The following is a 19,108-nucleotide window of genomic DNA, read 5'->3' as shown; positions in this document are numbered from 1 at the left end:
GTGGATGGCTCACTCGCCCACACTCGTGTGGACCTCATGTTAAGAAAGTAGCGTGAGATGTCTGTCATTGTTTGTGGGAGGCATTTAGGAGACATGCAATGTGTGGGTCAGGTATATTTTGGAAGTCCTCAAAGCCCTAATCTGAAAAGCCCTGATCAGAATTGGATCATATTTATTTTGGATAATACTAAGCCTTTGAAATATGCCCATATCTCCGTAATACTAAAACTTCAGATTTAAGCATCCTCAGTGGATATGCAATAATTCACTGCAGGTGTCTCTGTACACTCACTAGGTTATTAAGGTTGTGCACAACAGGAAGCATTATCACATGGGACAGAATTCTTCCGAGTTAAAAAAATGATTTCTTAGTGTTGCTTTCAATAAAGTGAGCAAAAGTAGGACTATAACGTGGACCACAAAATTAGATCTGAGCTGAAGCCCAAATTGAACAAACGTCCTCGGTGCTATAAAAATATAATGTTACAATTCTGCATCTATTCCCTTTTGGCAACATGGCTTCGCTGCCAAACACACGGGAGCGCTCGAAGGCCAGTTTAGCCCTTCTTGGCCTCCCTCAGTCTGTCTTTGCATCAGTCAGTGCGTATAGGCATTACAGTCACCCACTCATCCTTGTTGCTTATTCCACACAACATATGTTGTGTCTCTATCTCACCCCTGCCACTGCCTCACCCTCATCACCCACATTCAGCAGAGTCATCACTTTTTACAAGATGCTGATGGTGTTGTGTGTGAGCCATGGGCTCTGTGGAGATAATCAGGGAAATTTTTAGCAGTGTGTTCAAAAGGGTGATGCAGGTGTTAGTAGGAATAGGTGTTTGTACCTGACAGTACTTGCTGTTTTAACTGTGTGCACTTGCATTCGCTGACAATGTGTATGTGAACATGTTTGTGTGTGTGTGCGCATGTTTGTGTTAGTGTGTGCATACCTAGCATACCCTGCAGGTAATGTACAGGTTCTCAGCAGGGTTTATCTAGTAACAGCCGCGGCACGTGACTAAAGAACATGGGCATGGAAAAAAAAAAACAATTCAATCTATCACAGACTCTCTTTCTATTTTTCTCCCTCTTCACATATTCCAATCCCAAAAATAGCTCTCCACCACGTCACTGCAGCCCCACGCGCACACACACACACACTCAGACACTTTCAAAGACACACACACCAGCACACACACGTCCAAACTAGCCTGTAACTGAAACTGAATTATTCAACAGAGCCAGAATACACAGCTAAGAGAAAAAGGAAATGAGCAAAATCCGAGAGAAAGGAAAGAGAAAAAAATGAAATATGATCTTTTGTTCATGGTGCATACAGTAAACACAGTTAACAAGACAAACACTATGGGTTAAGGATTAAGTCGGGTAATAGTCTACATGAGTGTAGAAATAGTTTTCTGTGTTGCACGTGATTTTAAGCAATGAAAAGGACACAAACACAAATTCAAAATGTGTCACTTATGCAACTATAATCTCTTTAACAGTGATACCACGCTAAACCTTTACACTAATCCCAGTCAAATTAAAGTTATTTAACAACAGTATGTGTTTTAACTTCTGACCACATCCAATGTGTCAGATGAGGGATTTAACATTATAGGTAACATGCAACGCATTGTCCATGATCACGTAACAAGACAAAACTAAATGAACCTAATACAGTGTTAAACGTCTTTACAAGCAAGATTTTGGTAGTATTACATTTGGTAGGAGGTAGGACTGGCAGCAGTACTTCTACTGTAATTTACGTCCTAGCTTCTAGGTAGCAGCACTATTCAGCTGCCATATACGTTACAAGGGCAACAATATGCATTACATCAAAAATAAACACTAATCAATCAGAATATTTTAGAGGATAAGTTTACAGTCTGAGAAAAGGGTAGATTGATATTAAAGTTGTTCATGGTGACCAGCTTCTCCACGACACATAACTGCACTTCCATTTCTTATATACATTTACATGTAGCCCTATGCATTAGGCAACATATTATCTATGGCTTGATAAGCCAGTGGAAAATCACGTACTGTATGTGGTTTTAAAGTTTTTACATTTATTTTAATCTTGATCTTCACTATTATAATAAAATCCCAAAATGAATCTTTAAAAAAAATACTGTACACACCTGTCCTATGCAATATTTTGCAAATGTATTTTAAAATACATTTTATCAGAGAATGTATCAGAGAATGATATTTCTCATTTTCTTAACATTTTACCAAAACAATAATATGAAGCAATTGGCCTGAGTGGTAAATTCAATTCAGCTTGTCAACAGGAAGGAAGAGAGAGAGAAAGATAGAGAGATAATGTAGATTCCTCACAACCTCGATGGACCTCAGTGTTCCTCCACCTCTATGTAAGAATACTGTGGGAGGACAGACAGATATCATTCTCACACACACACACACACACACACACACACACACACATACACACACACACAGCTACTGACATACCTAGTCAAACTAAAAGTAATACAAAGTCCTTCTGATAAAGGTAAATGGTCTGCACTTATATAGCACTTTTCTACCTATTGGCACTCAAAGCGCTTTACACTGCTTCTTATTCACCATTTGCCCTCACAATCACACACACACTCATACACCAACGGGGGAGCTGCTATGCAGTTGGCCAACGCTCACTAGGCGCAAATAAGTTGGGGTTCGATGTCTTGCTCAAGGTGATGTGACCAGAGGAGCCAGGGATTGAATCAACAACTGTGAGATTGGTGGACAACTGTTCTACCGTTCTGCGCCACAGTCGCCCAAATGAGTATCACAAAGTAAAGATATGTAGCAATGATACTGCTGTTTAAATTGAAAGTCAGCATCTTAAATCTTAAAAGTTTTGTTTTGATAATGGGTGTTGTGCATGTGTAAAAATAAATGTTTTTTTAATAAGTAATATAATATTAATTTTGTTTCTAAATCTGTGAGTGTGCATCTTCTGCATGCTCATGTAAACCCATGCAAAATATCCCCAAAACTTTTCAAACAAATGTTTGATATTAATTAGCATCAGAAAAGACAGAACTGGTCCATTACAATGAGGGCAAAATGCAGTAGAGGAGAGAACACCGATGCCAGGGAGGAGAGAGAGAGAAAGAAAAAGTACAGGTAGTGAAACATGAGAGGAAAACTTCACTTCCCATCAGTAAAAAGACAGAGGGAGAGAGACCGAGAAGAGAACTGAGAAAAGAAAAAAAAGAGGGGAGGCCTTAACACTTAAACAGGTCAGCCACAACATTAAAGCTACTGAGGTGTGACATGATTAACACTGACAATCTTGGCAGAATGGCAGCTTTCAGGGCCTGGCATAGGCAGCAAGTCAACAGTCAGTTCTTGTAGTTGATTTGTTGGATGTAGGTAAAATTGTCAAACATAAGGATCTACAGGACTCTGGCAAGCTAGATGAATGGGCCAGGTCACCTCCAAATGTTCCCGGGGGATACTCCCAGTATGCAATGGTAAGTACCTACCACCCAAAGCTCACGGATACACCTTAAACTAATGCACATGCGGAGCGGGTGTGATGCCACTGAACAGCTACAGTAGCACAAACTATTAAAAATGTAATATTGGCTATGAAAGACAGGTGGTGGAACAGACAGTGCATCACAGCTTGCTGCATGTGGGCTACACACCACATGTCAACCCCCCTGTCCATCAAAAAAAGCACCTTCAATATTCATGTGAGCAGCAAAACTGGACCAAGGAGGCAAATGAAAGTAGGTGGCCTGGTCTGACCATTTACATTTGGGTGGATGTTTGTCATTTACTTGGGCAGGAGGATGCACCAGGATGAATTACGGGACGATGGATTTAGGGCCAATATAATGCTAATGTTAGTGCCAAATACCAGAGGACACCTTCAGAGATACGTGGAGTCCGTGCCTTAACTGATCAGAGCTGTTTTGGTGACAGAGGGGGACCTACACTATATTAGGCCGGCAAGTTTTATGTACACTGTGTATGTGTGTAGTTGTATCACTCGTGTTTTAGGCATAGACAAATCTGTCCAAACTGTCACATTAGGGATCAAAAACACTATCTCGAATGTAAATTATATGAGGATAGGTCGTGTCTTTTGGATTAGGATTATGCAACTGTTAAAGTTGTGTTAAATTTACTGTAAGTCAATGCAATATTTTCTAAGTGACAAAAAGAAGTTTGTGTGTGTCTCTGTGTGTGTGTGTGTGTATGTTTTGGCTGCGGTGTAGCTGGCCGGGCCAACCCTGAGTGTCTGCCTCTCCACCACTTTGTGTTAAATGATTTATATGCAGACAGGCAGTTTGACTTTCTCCGTCTCTCTCCATTGTTTCATATTAGCCCATCCCTCTCTATAATGTCTGTCTCTTACTGACTTCCCTCTTCCTTCCTTTATTTCCATCACCCCATAGTCCATCTCTCTTTTGTGTCTTTCTACTCCAACTGCACATTACAACACAAGGGCAGCGTTTTATCTCAACTCCGTCAGGACTGTTTTATCTCACAATGACTATAAACACATGTACATCCTACTATCTTTCATTTACCAAAATGTTCACTTACCAAAATATCTGGTTTATAATTAAAAAAAAAATAATTTCAATGTTAAAGTTTTAAATCTTTCTAACTGTTAAGGAGTGTTGCAACATGGTTCTGAAGGAAAAAAGACTTAGTGCACAAATGATGATTTAAACCATAAACTTTTCCAATCTCTGTCTCTTTGTCAGCTGGATGTCTACCACCAAACCACTTCAGTACCACTCAAAAGTGCATTTTTAAAGCATCCCTTGTTATTTTTTAGGCTGGCCTGAAGTGAAAGCCTTATTGACGTGAGCAGATTAAGGAAAGATTGAGACCCCAAGCAAGCAGTGTTTGTACTGTAAAAGTGCTGGTGTGTGAATAATTACTTTTTAAAGGAAGAATCAAAGAAAACAGGCTGCACAAAAGGACTGAGTTACAGACTGTCTTTAAAACGAATAAGGATATATGTATCCATTCCAACATAAATCTTGTATACACACACACAAAATAGGCTGATGTTAAGTCTTTGTAGTTATCAGCTCACAGTAGCAAGCTGGATAAAGGCCAATTAATAATTTAGATTCTGCAGTGAACGTAGATAACTGACTCTCCACATCCAACCAAAAACACAAAGCCCCAACTATATCTATCTGGACCCAACTTACGAATGAGAGACCTCATATATTCCAAGCATTCCTGATTATCATTCAAATGCAGTCATTAGGAAAGGGAAGTTAATGTGTACGACACATTTGTTGTTGGTATATTTCATATTGAGCTCACTGTTACTATAGACATCTAGAGCATGCAGAATATCGACTTCCTCTCCATTTACACCAGCAGGAGAAAACAGATTTAAGCATGTGCTGATGACACAAACTACACTATATTGTGTGCATGTAGTTTGGTTGTGGGGGTCCATATCTGTGTGTGTTTGTGTGCTTACCTAGACACTCGCAGGTGCTGACATTATAGCGCCCTGTAAAGGCACACACTAACTTAGCTGATGCATAATATGTTTTCACACACGCATAAAGGTGAATGCAAGAAATTGCTTTTCCAGGGTTACGGAGTTTTCGGTGACTTCAGTATATAACTCCTGATATGGACTCAGTGAGGTCAAGTAGAAATTTAGAGTTAGAGGTGAGCAGAAAAACGGGCAGGGATTTAATTTCTATGGTCTGATAAGATGATCTATTTAGTTTCAACTTACTCCAGCGTTAACAGATTTCTGAGCCCACTGTAAAGACAATAACAACGCAGTTTATTATGTTCTATATCGCATACCACCTGCAGTAGTTCTGTGGATAAACTATTAATATTGCATTACCAGGCACAGAACCAGGGGCTCTGTAGGTCAGGGTGCGGAGGTTAATGGTTCTTGTTCAAAATCCATAGTTAAATAGAAAACAAATAAAGTGACCACGTAAACCTAAACACAAAATGAGACACTAAGAGACTATGACAATGACGACAGTGGGGACTAAAAACTTCCGCAGTGGTCCAAAAGTGTCTTAAGAATAAAGACTACAACTGCCACAAAGCGACACAAACCACCGCCCATTGGACGGTTTTGTCCTCTTAATTCACACCTGCTGGTAATTCAGCAACTCAAGCACAGTATTGAGATACTACATCTGCAGTATTTTACATACTTATCTGCCAGTTAAAGTTACTAGTTACTTTGAAGTTGAAGTAGATTGTCAATACAAATTTTTATAAATAATATACCCGCTTATATAGCTTTTCTATTTTTGTTCTACATGGCCTAGCACCTTGTCAATTTTACTTTGCACTCCTACCACCTACCACTTATTTCAAAAAAGAAAATGGCACAGGGATGTACCCGACCTCAGCAATGCTAATTAAAACGGAACAACTAAACGTCTACTGTATCTAAATGTGAATGCGCGATTATAGTTATTTATGTGCCACTCCCGTGGGTCCAGCGTCATTTCACAACCAAATAAAGCCGCAGGTCATAATTCAGCTGAATGTAAATCCCCTGAGACCCACACATCTGGTGAATCAAAAAGCAGTTTCAGTTCCCTTTCAGTGAAACATCACTCAGTTGAATCCACCAAATCACCTTGCATCTGCTCACCTTTTTAGCTGCCCTTTTCAAAGGATCAATCATAACTCCTACATTCTAATGAAGCCCCTTGTCTCAGAGAATAAGATTTACTTTAATGCTCACCATAAAACAGTTAAGGAAGGACAAATGACATATTTGGTCACTTCATAAAGTATTTACATCGCTTTACTTTTTTTCTCGTTTTACTGTGTTGTAAATGTCATTTAATTTGATTGGGAAAAAAAAAATTATCTGACGTTTTCTTTAACCAGCTTTAATGTCAATTTACTATCGGTTATTTTGAACTTAAGGTTCTGGAAATACCACCATCAGCAACCATGTTATAGTCCACTATTGTGCATTTTTATTTGGCTTATTTGGAAAAATTGTGTGCGAGAACATCAGCTGATGAGAAAATGAAAACATTTTATCCATAGTGGTGGGTCTGACGTTGCCTTACCTTATAAGTGATACATACTTTGTACCCCTGCACAGTGAAGACTTTCTAAACCGACTCAGGTTTTTGAATATTAGCAGGCCAGGACCTAATCAATTAGGTATGTTACTAAAGTGAGTAATATACTAAAGTGAGTGATATAACTTTTTCCTAAAAAAAAATGATGGTTCACCATCATCCTTCCAAGTTTGAATAATTCGTTGGATCTTTTCCATGACAGAGGACATGTCCTGCATAGCTTTTACCTATTTGCTTGCTTAAAACCAGGTGGTGACTTTTTTCTGTCTGGACCGTGTTTGTGAAAGTTGTAAATTCCATCCATTTTATAGGGCTACATGTTTAGATAATAGTGTTTGACCAAACACTTCTGAAAACTTGAAAGCAATGAATACTTACAGTTTCAGATTTACCTAAACATTTATGTAACGAATACCATTTTTGAACTCAATCGTTTCATGGCTTTTTATGATACAACCCACAATGCCTTTGTGTGCAGTCATTTCCTCTCTCTGGCTCTGCTCACTTCCTGTTCTCTCTCTCTACAGTCAGCGACAATTTCCAATATAGGCACAAAATGCCCCAGAATATTTTAAAACCTTTGCAATTGGGATGGATGGCAGTATTTTGAAACATACCAGTCCTGCTTTGAACTCCTCCAAAACAATGGACATTTCCCATGCTGCCAAATAAGAAAAAATACTATGTACTCATACTATGGAATGAACTATGGATGTTGTTTGCATTAATTTTAGTGACAAAAATAAGCCACAAAACACAGCTAATTTAAACCAACATAACTCACTCTAGCCTTGGACCATGTAAAGAGTAGGTTGACCTTCCTGGTAAATTTACAGATGGGATATGGCAAATATATAATGTTTGCCAAATTACTCACCTGTTCTGAATAAAAGTGAGTTGTGTTTATTTAATCCACTAGCTTAAACACAGCACACATAACGTGCTTACAGTCAACAAACTCCAACATCATTAATACAGCTAGTTGGTGTTCATTAAATTGAACATAACAGTGTCAGGTTAATGCAACATCCCTTAAATACACTGAACATAATGGCACCAAGTTAGTTGAACATAACTCCATCAATTAATCAAGTGGAGTTAACATTACCTTAACAACATGTTGTTGCATTTAATTTGCTATAACTTTTATTATTAATTCAACCAGACGTTGAGGGGCCGATTGACATAATCAACGTAATTCCATTCCTTTGAGTATTTTGGAAAATTATCCTGTGGATATACAACTTCAGCTTTTCTGTCCACTCTCTCTCTCACACTCTCACTAGCTATCTATCATTTGGATGGTGAATAGACATAATTTACAGGCACTATAAGTACATTACTTCAATTTCCCCTTATGTCATTAACACTCACATAGAAACTTTGTATGCAAATTTGTGTGCATTCACACAAACACACAAGTCCTGGAAATTGAAGTAGTGAAATAATTCATCATATATCCCCAGTTTCTGAAAGATGAAAATGCAGTGGAATGCTAGAAATTTAATCCTGTCACACGCAGCGGTTGTGCACACACACACACACACACACACACACACACACACACACATACATTATGAAATTATGGCACATTCATTCACTGGCACCTGCATCTTGGGTGATTAAGAAGAGGAGCTTTAAAATGTAGGAAAAATTAAATACTGTGTCAGTGCACAAGTTAATAGCCTACTATAGTCACCTGCTTGCTCTATCTCTCACTCAAACACACACACACTCAAACACACACACAGCATATCTAGAAAGACACCTGCATCACGCTGATAAGGGAGAGTATGTGTTCATCACTGTAAAAATACACACACACAGACACACACACACGCACACGGCACCACCTTCAAAACCAAATAGCTGCTTATTTTCATCTTTCTATTTGTGTCTCCCACCTTACCTCCCCTCCCCCTCTTTCTCATGTTTCTCTATACCCGCACCAGGCGCTAGGCCTAAACTGCACATGCTGACATCAGCAACCAGCAGCGCCCCCTAGACACCACACACACACACACACACACACACACACACACACACACACACAAACACGCACACAGACACACATGGATAAAGGAAACGTTTATAAAGGATCAAGCACATTGTGACATTAAAATACTTACAATTACTGTGACTGGAACCAGCAGGCTCGTAATAGAGGCTGCTGGTTCATGCCCCCTCCTCTCAATTAACTGTAAATTACAGGCAGCATTTGCTATCACATTCCAGTAGCCTACCATACAATAACTCACACTGATGCATCTGCTTGTTATGCTTTTGCCAATGGGACTTAATGCACAGTCTGCAGATCATGAAGTGAACCACTCAGACATCTGCCTGCACATTATTCCTACCTGAACCTGGTGAAAGGCCTACAGCAGCTGCTTTTACTCACTGTACAGTGCCTGCTAAAGGATATGGCCATTCGGTGATCTTTTTGGCGTATTTTCTCACGAAGTTATCCTCACTGAAAATGAAGAGCGAGCGGTTAACAGTGAAACAGTTCTGGCGCACGGGAATGGGGTTGTACAGAGCCATGGTCCGTGCTCTCTGCGCCATAGACTGCTTATACACTCTTTGGGTTCCGGGCCCTCCGGGTGGACCGTGGCCGTGACCATGCCCGTGGCCATGACCGTGACTGTGTCCGTGGGGTCCTCCTTGCCTGCTACCACCGCGGCCAGCCGGGCCCACTCCGCCAAACCTGGACGGTACCTCGTCTCCAAACCGCGCCATTCTGTGGACACCAAAAGCCAATCTTCACGAAGCAGCGGAGACGGAGACCAATGCTCAGCTGTGCAGCTACACAACATTACATCCCATCTGGATAAGAACGTCTCATATGCACAACGGGTTGTCTTGTAAGCCCAAGCTGGAAACCTGCACCCGGCTTTATGCACCTCTTGGTCTTAGCAGACGAGGACGCCCATGTACCGTCTCGCTTGCTGTGAGTCTCTGCCAACGGCCAATTGTGGGTGTGAAGAAATTAAACGTGTAGTCGTTTGGCTGACTGGTTGCACTGTACGATAGTGCTAAGGGGTATCACAGTCTTAGTCCGTCCTTATGTCTGTAGGATTCCCCCCCAGTATGAAAGCATGAGGAGACCGGAGCAGGTTAACATGAGTGTTTCGTGTCCTCCGTGGTTCGTGCCTGCATCACAGCGCGCCACAGCCTCCTCCACCTTTCAGGACGATTTATTCCTTTACTCTCATGACAGCGTGTGATGCCAATCTAAACGCCTGTAATGCCACACAGGCCTCAATACAAGAAATCTGAAAATAATTAGCAGCCTGTACCTACAGCCGTCAGTGACGTTTAACTTGACATTTTAGAAACAGAAGCGTTTCCGAAGACCTAAAAAGCATTGGAAATTCAGAAGCTACTATTATTTATTTATTTTGAAACATCCGCAATATTTGGTACAGTGTGTTGCAATAATGTGGCTCCCGCCACCTTACAGCTGTTGTACCAGTGCGCTCCAACCAGGAAATTTGCTAGATGTGTTATCAATTAGTCTTATTTCAGAATGCTCGAGTAGAAAAGATGAAGAAAAATACCGTTTCCTCCAAAATGTCGGTGTCTTTCAGTGTAGATGGAATAATTTTCTTAAACGGAATCAGCAGCACTCTCCCTTCTTACAACCATCACGCTCTGTCCGTCACCTGCGCGGCCATCCAGAAGCTGGAGAAAGGGACACACGGACAGCGTCGTCAAAGAGAAGGGTATGACGGCCGCTTCTCCGCCGCCTTACACCCTCTCATGGTCTTGGTTTCGCTGCTGGAGGTGCAGCATTGCCGAGAAAGTCCGTCACCATCCCCGCCCCGAAAAAGTCCTACCTTCATCCGCACTGATAAACCCAAATGTCCTGGCAAAGCGTCCTCTCTTTCTCTCTCTCTCTCTCTCTCTCTCTCTCTCTCTTGTTGGAGTACGGTAGCGCGTTTTTTCCCTTTCGCCCAGCGGCCCCCAGGGGAGGAGGAGTAGGACAGACAGATGGATGGATGGATCGGTGAATGGATGGACACAAAAATAAAAGAGAGCGTGAAGAGGGAGAGGGAGCGGCTGTTTCGGTGGAGCGCAGGCCAGAATTCACCTATTCGAATGAAATGGTTGTCTTTCAGCTCGTAGGAACTCTAATGAGAGCTTGATCGGTTCTGCAGCTGCAGCACATGACGCACGCAGCTCGTCCAACTTCCAGACGTAAATGTCACGGACGGACGCATCGCCTGCCACCTTTTCATGCTATGGTGTTTGTAGCGTTTACTGCATCTCTCGAGCTGTCCAAACTCCAAATCTCTTTCAAATAAAGCAGTAGAGTATGGAGTGACTGTGTTTTTCGTTTCCCCCCACCTGGGTGTATTTAATAAAGGATGCTTATAGACATATGTGTATGTGGGGGGGGGGAAGCCACAGCTGCAACCCAAGCTGACAATGACCGCGCGCACATGGGCGCGTGTGTAGAGTGAATATGTGCCCGCGTCAGTCTGCGTGTGTTTGTTAGGAAAGGTGGAGGGGGGTGCTATTCTTAGCAACAGGCATTTGAAAATTAATGGACGAAGCGAACATTCTCCTCCCTCTGTCCCCGAAACCGAGTCGAGGATCTTTTTCCATGGTTCTCCTCGCCTCGCCTCTACTCTACTCTCCTCGCTCCGCCAAAACTACCGGTGCCCGCTTGAGGTGCGACAGTACGGTTTGCGTTAAAGCCAAGACACAGCAAAGAGGCTCAGTGGCTAACACATAACAAGAAAGCAAGGCAACCTGAATGGATAATGAGACATACTAAGAACCACGGCCGTTTTTCTTGTGCTACAATTTCAACGTGATTGTACTTGGTTTGGAAGAGTGGTGTCATATTCAGTCAAAGTCACAGGAAGAGTAGAAGACGGCTTCAGCCCACATCAGCGCTGACAACATTCGCTTGATCTAATGTGTGCCCTAATTGATTAACAGCAAAAATAGCCACCCTCTATGAATGGGAAATGATAATATGGTTTAAGGGTGACTGGGAGAATTTATTGACCTCTGCAAAAGGAACTGTATCCGGAGAGAGTCATCTCACGTGCTAAAAGCAATCGATAACAGCGCGACCTTAAACGTCTATCCGATATTTCGGAAAGGGATCGTTTTGCTTTATGTCCATTTAAGCCACGCTTCCGGGGGTAAGAGCGAGACTGACCCCAACACAAGGGCATACAACAACAAACATTTTAATTCAGATAGATAGATGAAACTGACCGTTTGGAAGTTGCCATGCAACTTATTTGTATGGCAGCATTTCAGAACCATGGACAGAGCAGCGACACTAAAAGAATATATAGCGTCCTAAAGTGATTTCAGCACCGTGGACAGCGCCTCAAGAGAACCCAGCATCAATATTAGTGGCAGGATAGTTTCAGTAACTTTGTGCACTGTGCATGAAAACAAAAACACACGTAAGACACTGGTTTATGTGAAAATCATATCTGGAGGCCTGTGGTCTTTTTATGTCTTTCAAAAAAGTGTCATGTCATTTACAAAGTCGTCACTGTGCAACTGTTTTAAACATATGCAGATGAATACAAAGTCATTTTATTCACAACGTGAACCCCTGACACATCCAAACAATGAACAAATGAGGGAAAACATAGGAATGTACAAAGTGTTTGTGGATTATATAAGGGATTAATATGTTAAAATGTTGGGATGTGCTGTCTCACTGTGCATCCTTTTTCCAGTGCATCGCTGTTAACTGACGTTGCAATTCCAACACACTTTCCCAGCAGCTAATGATGTGCATATGAGAAATTGGTTTGATTCTTGCTAATGAATTGAAAAGTGTCTTCCCGTTTTACAGCCTGGTATACATTGCTTATGTGTGTGTGTGTTCACAACTGTGTGTATTTCCATGTGGGTGTGATGATCTGTGAAATTATCTATTGCCCTTCAGAGTTGGAGCCTTTGAGGAGCAGCAGACTCCTGTCCAAGCCTGTTATTCCACCCAACCAGTCAGCAGAAGAAGCCCTGATGACCAAAAGTCCCAAGGCCCTGCATGAATAACACATTTTAACTTCACAAGAACACATATCCTGTGTCTTTTGAAGGGACATACATCATAGATACTGAGAAAATATACCATCATGTCCTCCAGCGGTGTACGATGTACTTTGTTTGACAGCAAAACTGAAATATTTAGCTTCATTTGAGAGAACACATTTCATTTAAGACAAGTACACGTTAGGCCTAATTTGTAGAAGAATTTAGGAGTGATATTCATGGCGCTTGGTATTTGAATTGACCAGATTTTATGTCTTTACTCACCTATAGACCTTATTACAGTCTTTGTTATACAGTAAGATTCTAAAATCCAGAGACGACACTTGTTTGATTACCTTCAGGTAACATTTTTCATCGTGTTTAGATGCAGAATGACAACCTCAAGGCAACGATTCAGCTCAACTAGAATGACAAAGTAATTAAACCTTCGAAAACTACTCAAAAACAAATCTATTGATGGATGATCTCAAAAGTTAAATAGAGCAGCGTGTATCTAAATACACAGAAAATGATGTTTACTGCACATTTCCTGCACTTAAAAACAGGATTGTTTCAGTCAGGATTGTCCTATGTGTTTGTATCGCCTTCAGATGTTCAAATAGTGTGCAGCTGTGAGTCTGGAACTCTGAGCCGAGGGGCCTAAAATGGAGTGTCGTGACTCAATGATTCATAAGACTGAATAATTCAATGACTGGATGCATGTAGAGCACACCGCCCCTGTTGAACCCAGTTCTCCTCAGACCCAATACAGACTAACACAGGAAGCAAGACTGGTTCACACATACACACAAAAAAAAAAACGTCCAGAACAATACAGGAGGAAAGACCTGAGGAGAAGCTAACTAAGTGAAAGGGAGATGGTGCATTGATGTCTTCAGCTTGTCTCTAAATTGATGATTACCATGGGACTCCACATGGTAGTCTGGGTGACACGACGGTCCACCAAGAATAGTATGCAGATTTATACTGCCAATATAAAAGATGGGGTTTTCCTGTCCTCTTCTTATTGCTCTCTGCTCACCACAGTCTTAGAGAGTGCAACATAAATTAGTCTAACCTCATGCTATACTTTATCTCAAAGCCTAAATACTCTGTGCCCCAGGGTTAAGGAATGTGTGCTTCTGCTTAGGTATCAAAAGAACCACGATGCCCTAATTTAGCAGATTGTCAAGATGTGCGGAATTGTTAGACTTCTACATTCTTACTTTTTGAGGCTTATTTACGCGGAAATGGCAGCTAGCTTCCGCATATGTACCCTTCAAAGTGACCACTGCCAAGTATTTTTCTGGTGATAACCTGTGTAATTGCATGATTCATCAAGCAGCATAATAATGCTTTCAGGACACGCTGACCGACGACAATTCAGTGAAATGCATAAGCTTTAAATGAATGCGCCACCTGGGAATTAGTAAAATGAACCAAAAAAACACTCATCATGGCTGGATGAGTGTAATGCTAGAGGCAGCAGCATGGCATCCAACAATGAAATCGGCATCACACTAGTTGTGGGTGTATGTGTGTTTGGGGAGTGGGAGAGTGAGTTTCATTGTGGATGCTCACTGACCGAGACCAACAGCAGGCTCAAAGAAAGAGAACTAATAATCCTACTGTATACACAACGGATGTGTTTGGATGTACATCTTACATGCATAAGCTTGCATTTACACGAATCAAAAGAAAAATGTGTGTGTGGTCTGTGATTCTGGCTGATAGACCAAGGTCTAATACACCACAAAATAACCAACATTTTTTTCAACTTGCTGAAAAAAAGGATAATGCATTTTACACCGTTGACGTTTTTTAAGTAGGGCAATGCAACTTGTTCCACGTAAGCAAGGTCTTGTCATACTTGATCTATTTGAAGCAAAATCAAAATCTTTCTCATAAGTGAAAAGCACATGCTTTACAGTTTATTTAACAGAGCGTTTGCAGTGAAACAAAGCAAAAGAGGGGGCAGAAGAGAGAGGGCGTTAACCCATCCTTAGTGCTAAGTAGGCCAGCATTTTTTCTAGGAGACTCTCTACAGTCACCACATATCTGCTCTCAGAATTCTCCTTGTTCTCTTTATTCAAAGGCCATTTCAATATTTTAAATAGGTTCACATTTTACTTTGTGTTGTTGTTCATTAAATATATTTTTATTTATTGTTTTTTATTTTTCTTTACACATTTCTCTACATTCTATATTGTATCTTCAAATGTAAACATTTTATTATGTAAAAAAAAATTTTCATTTAGAAAAAAGAAATGATAAATGTAATTACCACAATGGTTTATTTGTGTTTCTGTCTGATTGTGAATCGGGCCACTTAATGGAGTCAAGCAGGGTTGAATTAAATTATAACTAACCTCATAGAGAAGGTAAACATTTAAACAAAATATTCTGTTCCTATCTACATTATAAATTTTATAATGAAAAGGCATGCAGTAAATAAAAACTTCTGGTGTGTTTTGTCCACCTGCATTTATACGCTGGGCTGTGGACAAATTAGAAGCGCCACTTCCTCTCAGAATGTTTTACTTTGAAAGTTTTGAGCAGATTTTGACGTAGCATTCCGTGCGTTTACAATAATTATGCTTTGTTGCCCTCCAGTGATGGGTGTAAAAATTACAACATCTGCATTCACCTTTCTTCTTGTTTGTGTGCTTAGAGTTTATCCCCAAGACTGCCTTTCTTTTGTCCACATAAAAATTATATTCAGATACATATACCTATTTTCTTTTAAACAACAGTCCTAAAAAAAACAAAAAAAACAAAAAAAAAAAAAACAAAAAAAAAAACCTTCCGTATATGTACCCGAATATAATTTTTTACTACTGTCCATTGTGGTCTACTTTGATTACCCTCACAAAAAAGACTTATGCCATTACCACTAGAATCAAACCAGTACATGTCCATTTGAAATGCAATGAATTAGATTTGTATATCTTATAAAAGTTTACAAGGGACAATGAAACCATGCAAGTCTTGCTGGAACTAAAAAAAAGATGTCTCAGTTGAGACATATGTTAAGATGAGCTACAGAAGTGTTATTATAGTTCACTGAAATTAAACAAATGATTAATTTGATATTCATAAAGAAATGAAGACTACATTTAACGAAAAATATTGAAACTATTCAGTGTTTCTTTGCCAGGGAAATCGCCGTCAAATTGTCTATCAGAACTACACCTCCCATGGTGCATTGCGTTTTCAACATGGCGTCTCACATAACCCTGTGACTTTTGTCGACAGCCTCCAGACGCGCCATAAGGTAATTAGGACATCGTAACGAGCTCGACCCCCGGACAGGAGGATGAAACTGCTGCTGGCAGCGATTAAACGAGTCCAAAAAACAGTCGTTCGCACCAGGCGACAGTGCCGACTGAGCTCCCGCGCCAACAGCGGCCTGGCCCCCCACCGAGGTGAGGCTCTGATCTCGGGTTCAAGCTGGGAGCTGGTGCAGAGACTTGGCACACAGGTGGAAGTGAGGGCGGCCTTCATTACCGAAGAAGAGGAGGGGGCTCTTCTACGAGAGCTGGAGCCAGGCCTGAGGAAGAAACGCTACGAGTTTGACCACTGGGACGACGTAAGTTGTGTTGGCACGTAGGCGGACGCGTTACAACGGGGCTTCAGCGTGTGTGCGATTAGAAAAGGCTCGTAGAGATGCAGGGGCGCTGCCTTACTTCTGCATGTTTGCAGCATAGATGTTTTGGAAACAACAGTGCTGCTCACCGTATTTCTGCTGTTCAAACTTAGGCCATTCACGGGTACAGAGAAACTGAGCGTGTGAGCTGGGGGGCACCATGTGAGGAGATCCTGCAGCGGGTCCGTTCTCTAGCCTTTCCCGAGGGTAGTCCACTTCTAGGACCCGTACACGTTCTAGATCTGGATAAGACGGGGTACATAAAGCCTCACATCGACAGTGTCAAGGTAGGTTTCTGGCGTTTTCTCTCTTTATTTCTTTGTTCTAGGATGGTCAAAAGGTTAGTCTGTGGCATATGCTGCCACATCATCTCTCTCATTTTTCAGTTTTGTGGCAGCACGATAGCTGGCTTGTGTCTACTGTCAGACAGCATTATGCGCCTGGTGAAGGAGGACTGCAGCAAAGAATGGCTGGACCTACTGTTGCCCCGACGCTCCCTCTACATACTGAGGTGTAGTATACTGTTTCAACAAAAAAGAAAAAGAAAACACCAGGATACCTAACAGCTACTGAGTATAAACCGTGCTGCAATGTATTTCATCCATTTGTCTCCAAATCTGTGCAGGGACGAAGCCAGATACAACTTCACTCATGAGATCCTAAAAGATGAGGAGTCTGTGTTTAATGGACAGAAAGTGCCTCGGCACCGTCGGATATCTGTCATCTGTCGAAACCTCCCGAGTTAATAACAATGAGGACTCAACATCGCTGAACTTAGAGGATCGCGCCAGTGTTCTCTACTCAGATTATTGTGGAGTGTCTAGGACATTTTTTTTAAGTATCAAATTTAAATGTCTCGCAAAAGCTGATTTGCATAAACTGCAGGTTTTAGTGCAACCTTCAACTTCAACAACTACTTTACCATCACTGGTAGAAATCAGCTTTAAATGTTTAAAGTATTTATACATACAAAGTTGGGACACTGCATATAATGTAAATAAAGACAGAATGTACTGCAAATTATTTAAAACCTATTTTGATTATAAATGGCACATCGACTGCACATAAAATGTTAAAACAGTTTTGAATCTGTTTTTTATTTGATGCTAACAGCACATTTCAGAACAGGGGCATGTTGACGTTAGTGTTAGAGGGAACTGGGGGAACCAATTGCTTTGGTTTTGTTGCAAAAACGCATAGTAACCATTAGATGGTAGCAGCTCATCTCTTTTCTAAACCAAAAGGCAATGTTTACCTCACGTCTAAACCCTGTTCAACAGTAGTGACAATATAAGTGTACGAAAAATAGACTTGTCTGCAACATGAAGGCATTTTATAGCAGTATTTATATCTGCTGCCTGTTAATCTACATCACCACTCTTGCTACCTCAGTGCACTGATGTGGTGACACTTTAAAAACCTATAAATCTGAACATTGTAAAATAAGCAGAGATGTTTCCACGAACAGTGATCACCATTCACAATACTGGTTGCTCTAAACAAACCAAACGCTGACTGTTATTATCCGGGCAAAATATTGCTACAGAAAAGTGAAAATAAGTACAAGTAGTCCTTTAAAGGTCAATTGTATAAATGTGTCTTTATTCTCAATACCTGTTCTCATTTATACACAAGTTTCTGTTGACTGATCAGTTTTTGTTTTTGAGAAATGTATGGATTTGAGGGAGATTATTTTAAACAATTTCTTTTAAAATCTCAACATTATAGCCAAAAACCTTTAAGAATCTCTAATGAAATATTGAATGCATCTGTTTGTATGGTGCGGTGGCTTAGTTGGTTAAAGTGCCTGTCTAATAAACAGGAAATCCCTGGTTCAAATCCCAGCAGAGTCTTTGCACACATGACCTGCGTGACCAGAATATGTGGCAAAGTGTCCCCTGGGCAAGTTGCTCCCAGTGGGCCAGGTGAGCACCTTGCATGGCAGCCACTGCCATGGGTGTGTGACGTTCGGTGAATGAGAAGCGCTTTGGATAAAAGCGGCCATTTGCTGAAGGTAACCTGTTTTTATATGTCTTGTATAAGGATGACCAGTGAATAGTTTGTGGCCAACTAAATCGCTTGGACATGAAGTGGGAAAACTGAGTGGAGAACTGCCTACGGCATCTAGTTTATTAGTTTTGGGTTCTGGTTTGGGGGAGAAAAAAAAAAAAAAAAGTTTTCACTCTGTGCAATACTGGTTTAATCCAAACATCATTATATATCCATCCACTGCCCTGAAACCTCTTGTGTAAAAGGTATTATTAATAATTTAGGCTACATTGTTCTTGAATATCCAATCAAGCCATTAAATATTTCATCATTTGGAATTATTTCCAAGAAACCAGAGAAACACAGACTAATCTATGAAGTA

General features: G+C 40.9%; 2 protein-coding genes across 22 annotated transcripts in view; one reads left to right on the top strand and one right to left on the bottom strand.

Moving 5' to 3' along the window:
- cacna1aa (calcium channel, voltage-dependent, P/Q type, alpha 1A subunit, a) overlaps positions 1 to 13,442 on the bottom strand; it is an 82,883-nt gene extending 69,441 nt beyond the window's left edge. For 9 of the 21 annotated variants that reach the window (XM_067476712.1, XM_067476719.1, XM_067476714.1 and 6 more), the window contains exon 1: positions 9,506 to 13,434. In XM_067476712.1, the coding sequence (XP_067332813.1) occupies positions 9,506 to 9,818 (313 nt within the window). In that variant the 5' untranslated portion in view covers positions 9,819 to 13,434. Of the gene's footprint in view, positions 1 to 9,505 lie in introns of all 21 variants that reach the window. The other 12 variants (XM_067476713.1, XM_067476726.1, XM_067476731.1 and 9 more) reach the window with 6 other exon arrangements.
- Positions 13,443 to 16,289: 2,847 nt separating this feature from the next.
- alkbh7 (alkB homolog 7) lies at positions 16,290 to 17,818 on the top strand. Its single transcript, XM_067477840.1, has 4 exons — positions 16,290 to 16,680; positions 16,851 to 17,024; positions 17,124 to 17,248; positions 17,363 to 17,818. The coding sequence occupies exons 1-4, from the start codon at positions 16,408 to 16,410 to the stop codon at positions 17,481 to 17,483; spliced, it is 693 nt and encodes a 230-aa protein (XP_067333941.1). The 5' UTR covers positions 16,290 to 16,407; the 3' UTR covers positions 17,484 to 17,818.
- The last annotated feature ends 1,290 nt before the right edge of the window (positions 17,819 to 19,108 follow it).

This window comes from Channa argus, chromosome 15, assembly GCF_033026475.1.
Source record: "Channa argus isolate prfri chromosome 15, Channa argus male v1.0, whole genome shotgun sequence".
NCBI lineage: Eukaryota > Metazoa > Chordata > Actinopteri > Anabantiformes > Channidae > Channa > Channa argus.
Note: the sequence above shows the minus strand (reverse complement) of the source record. Positions and strands in the feature narration are given on the sequence as shown.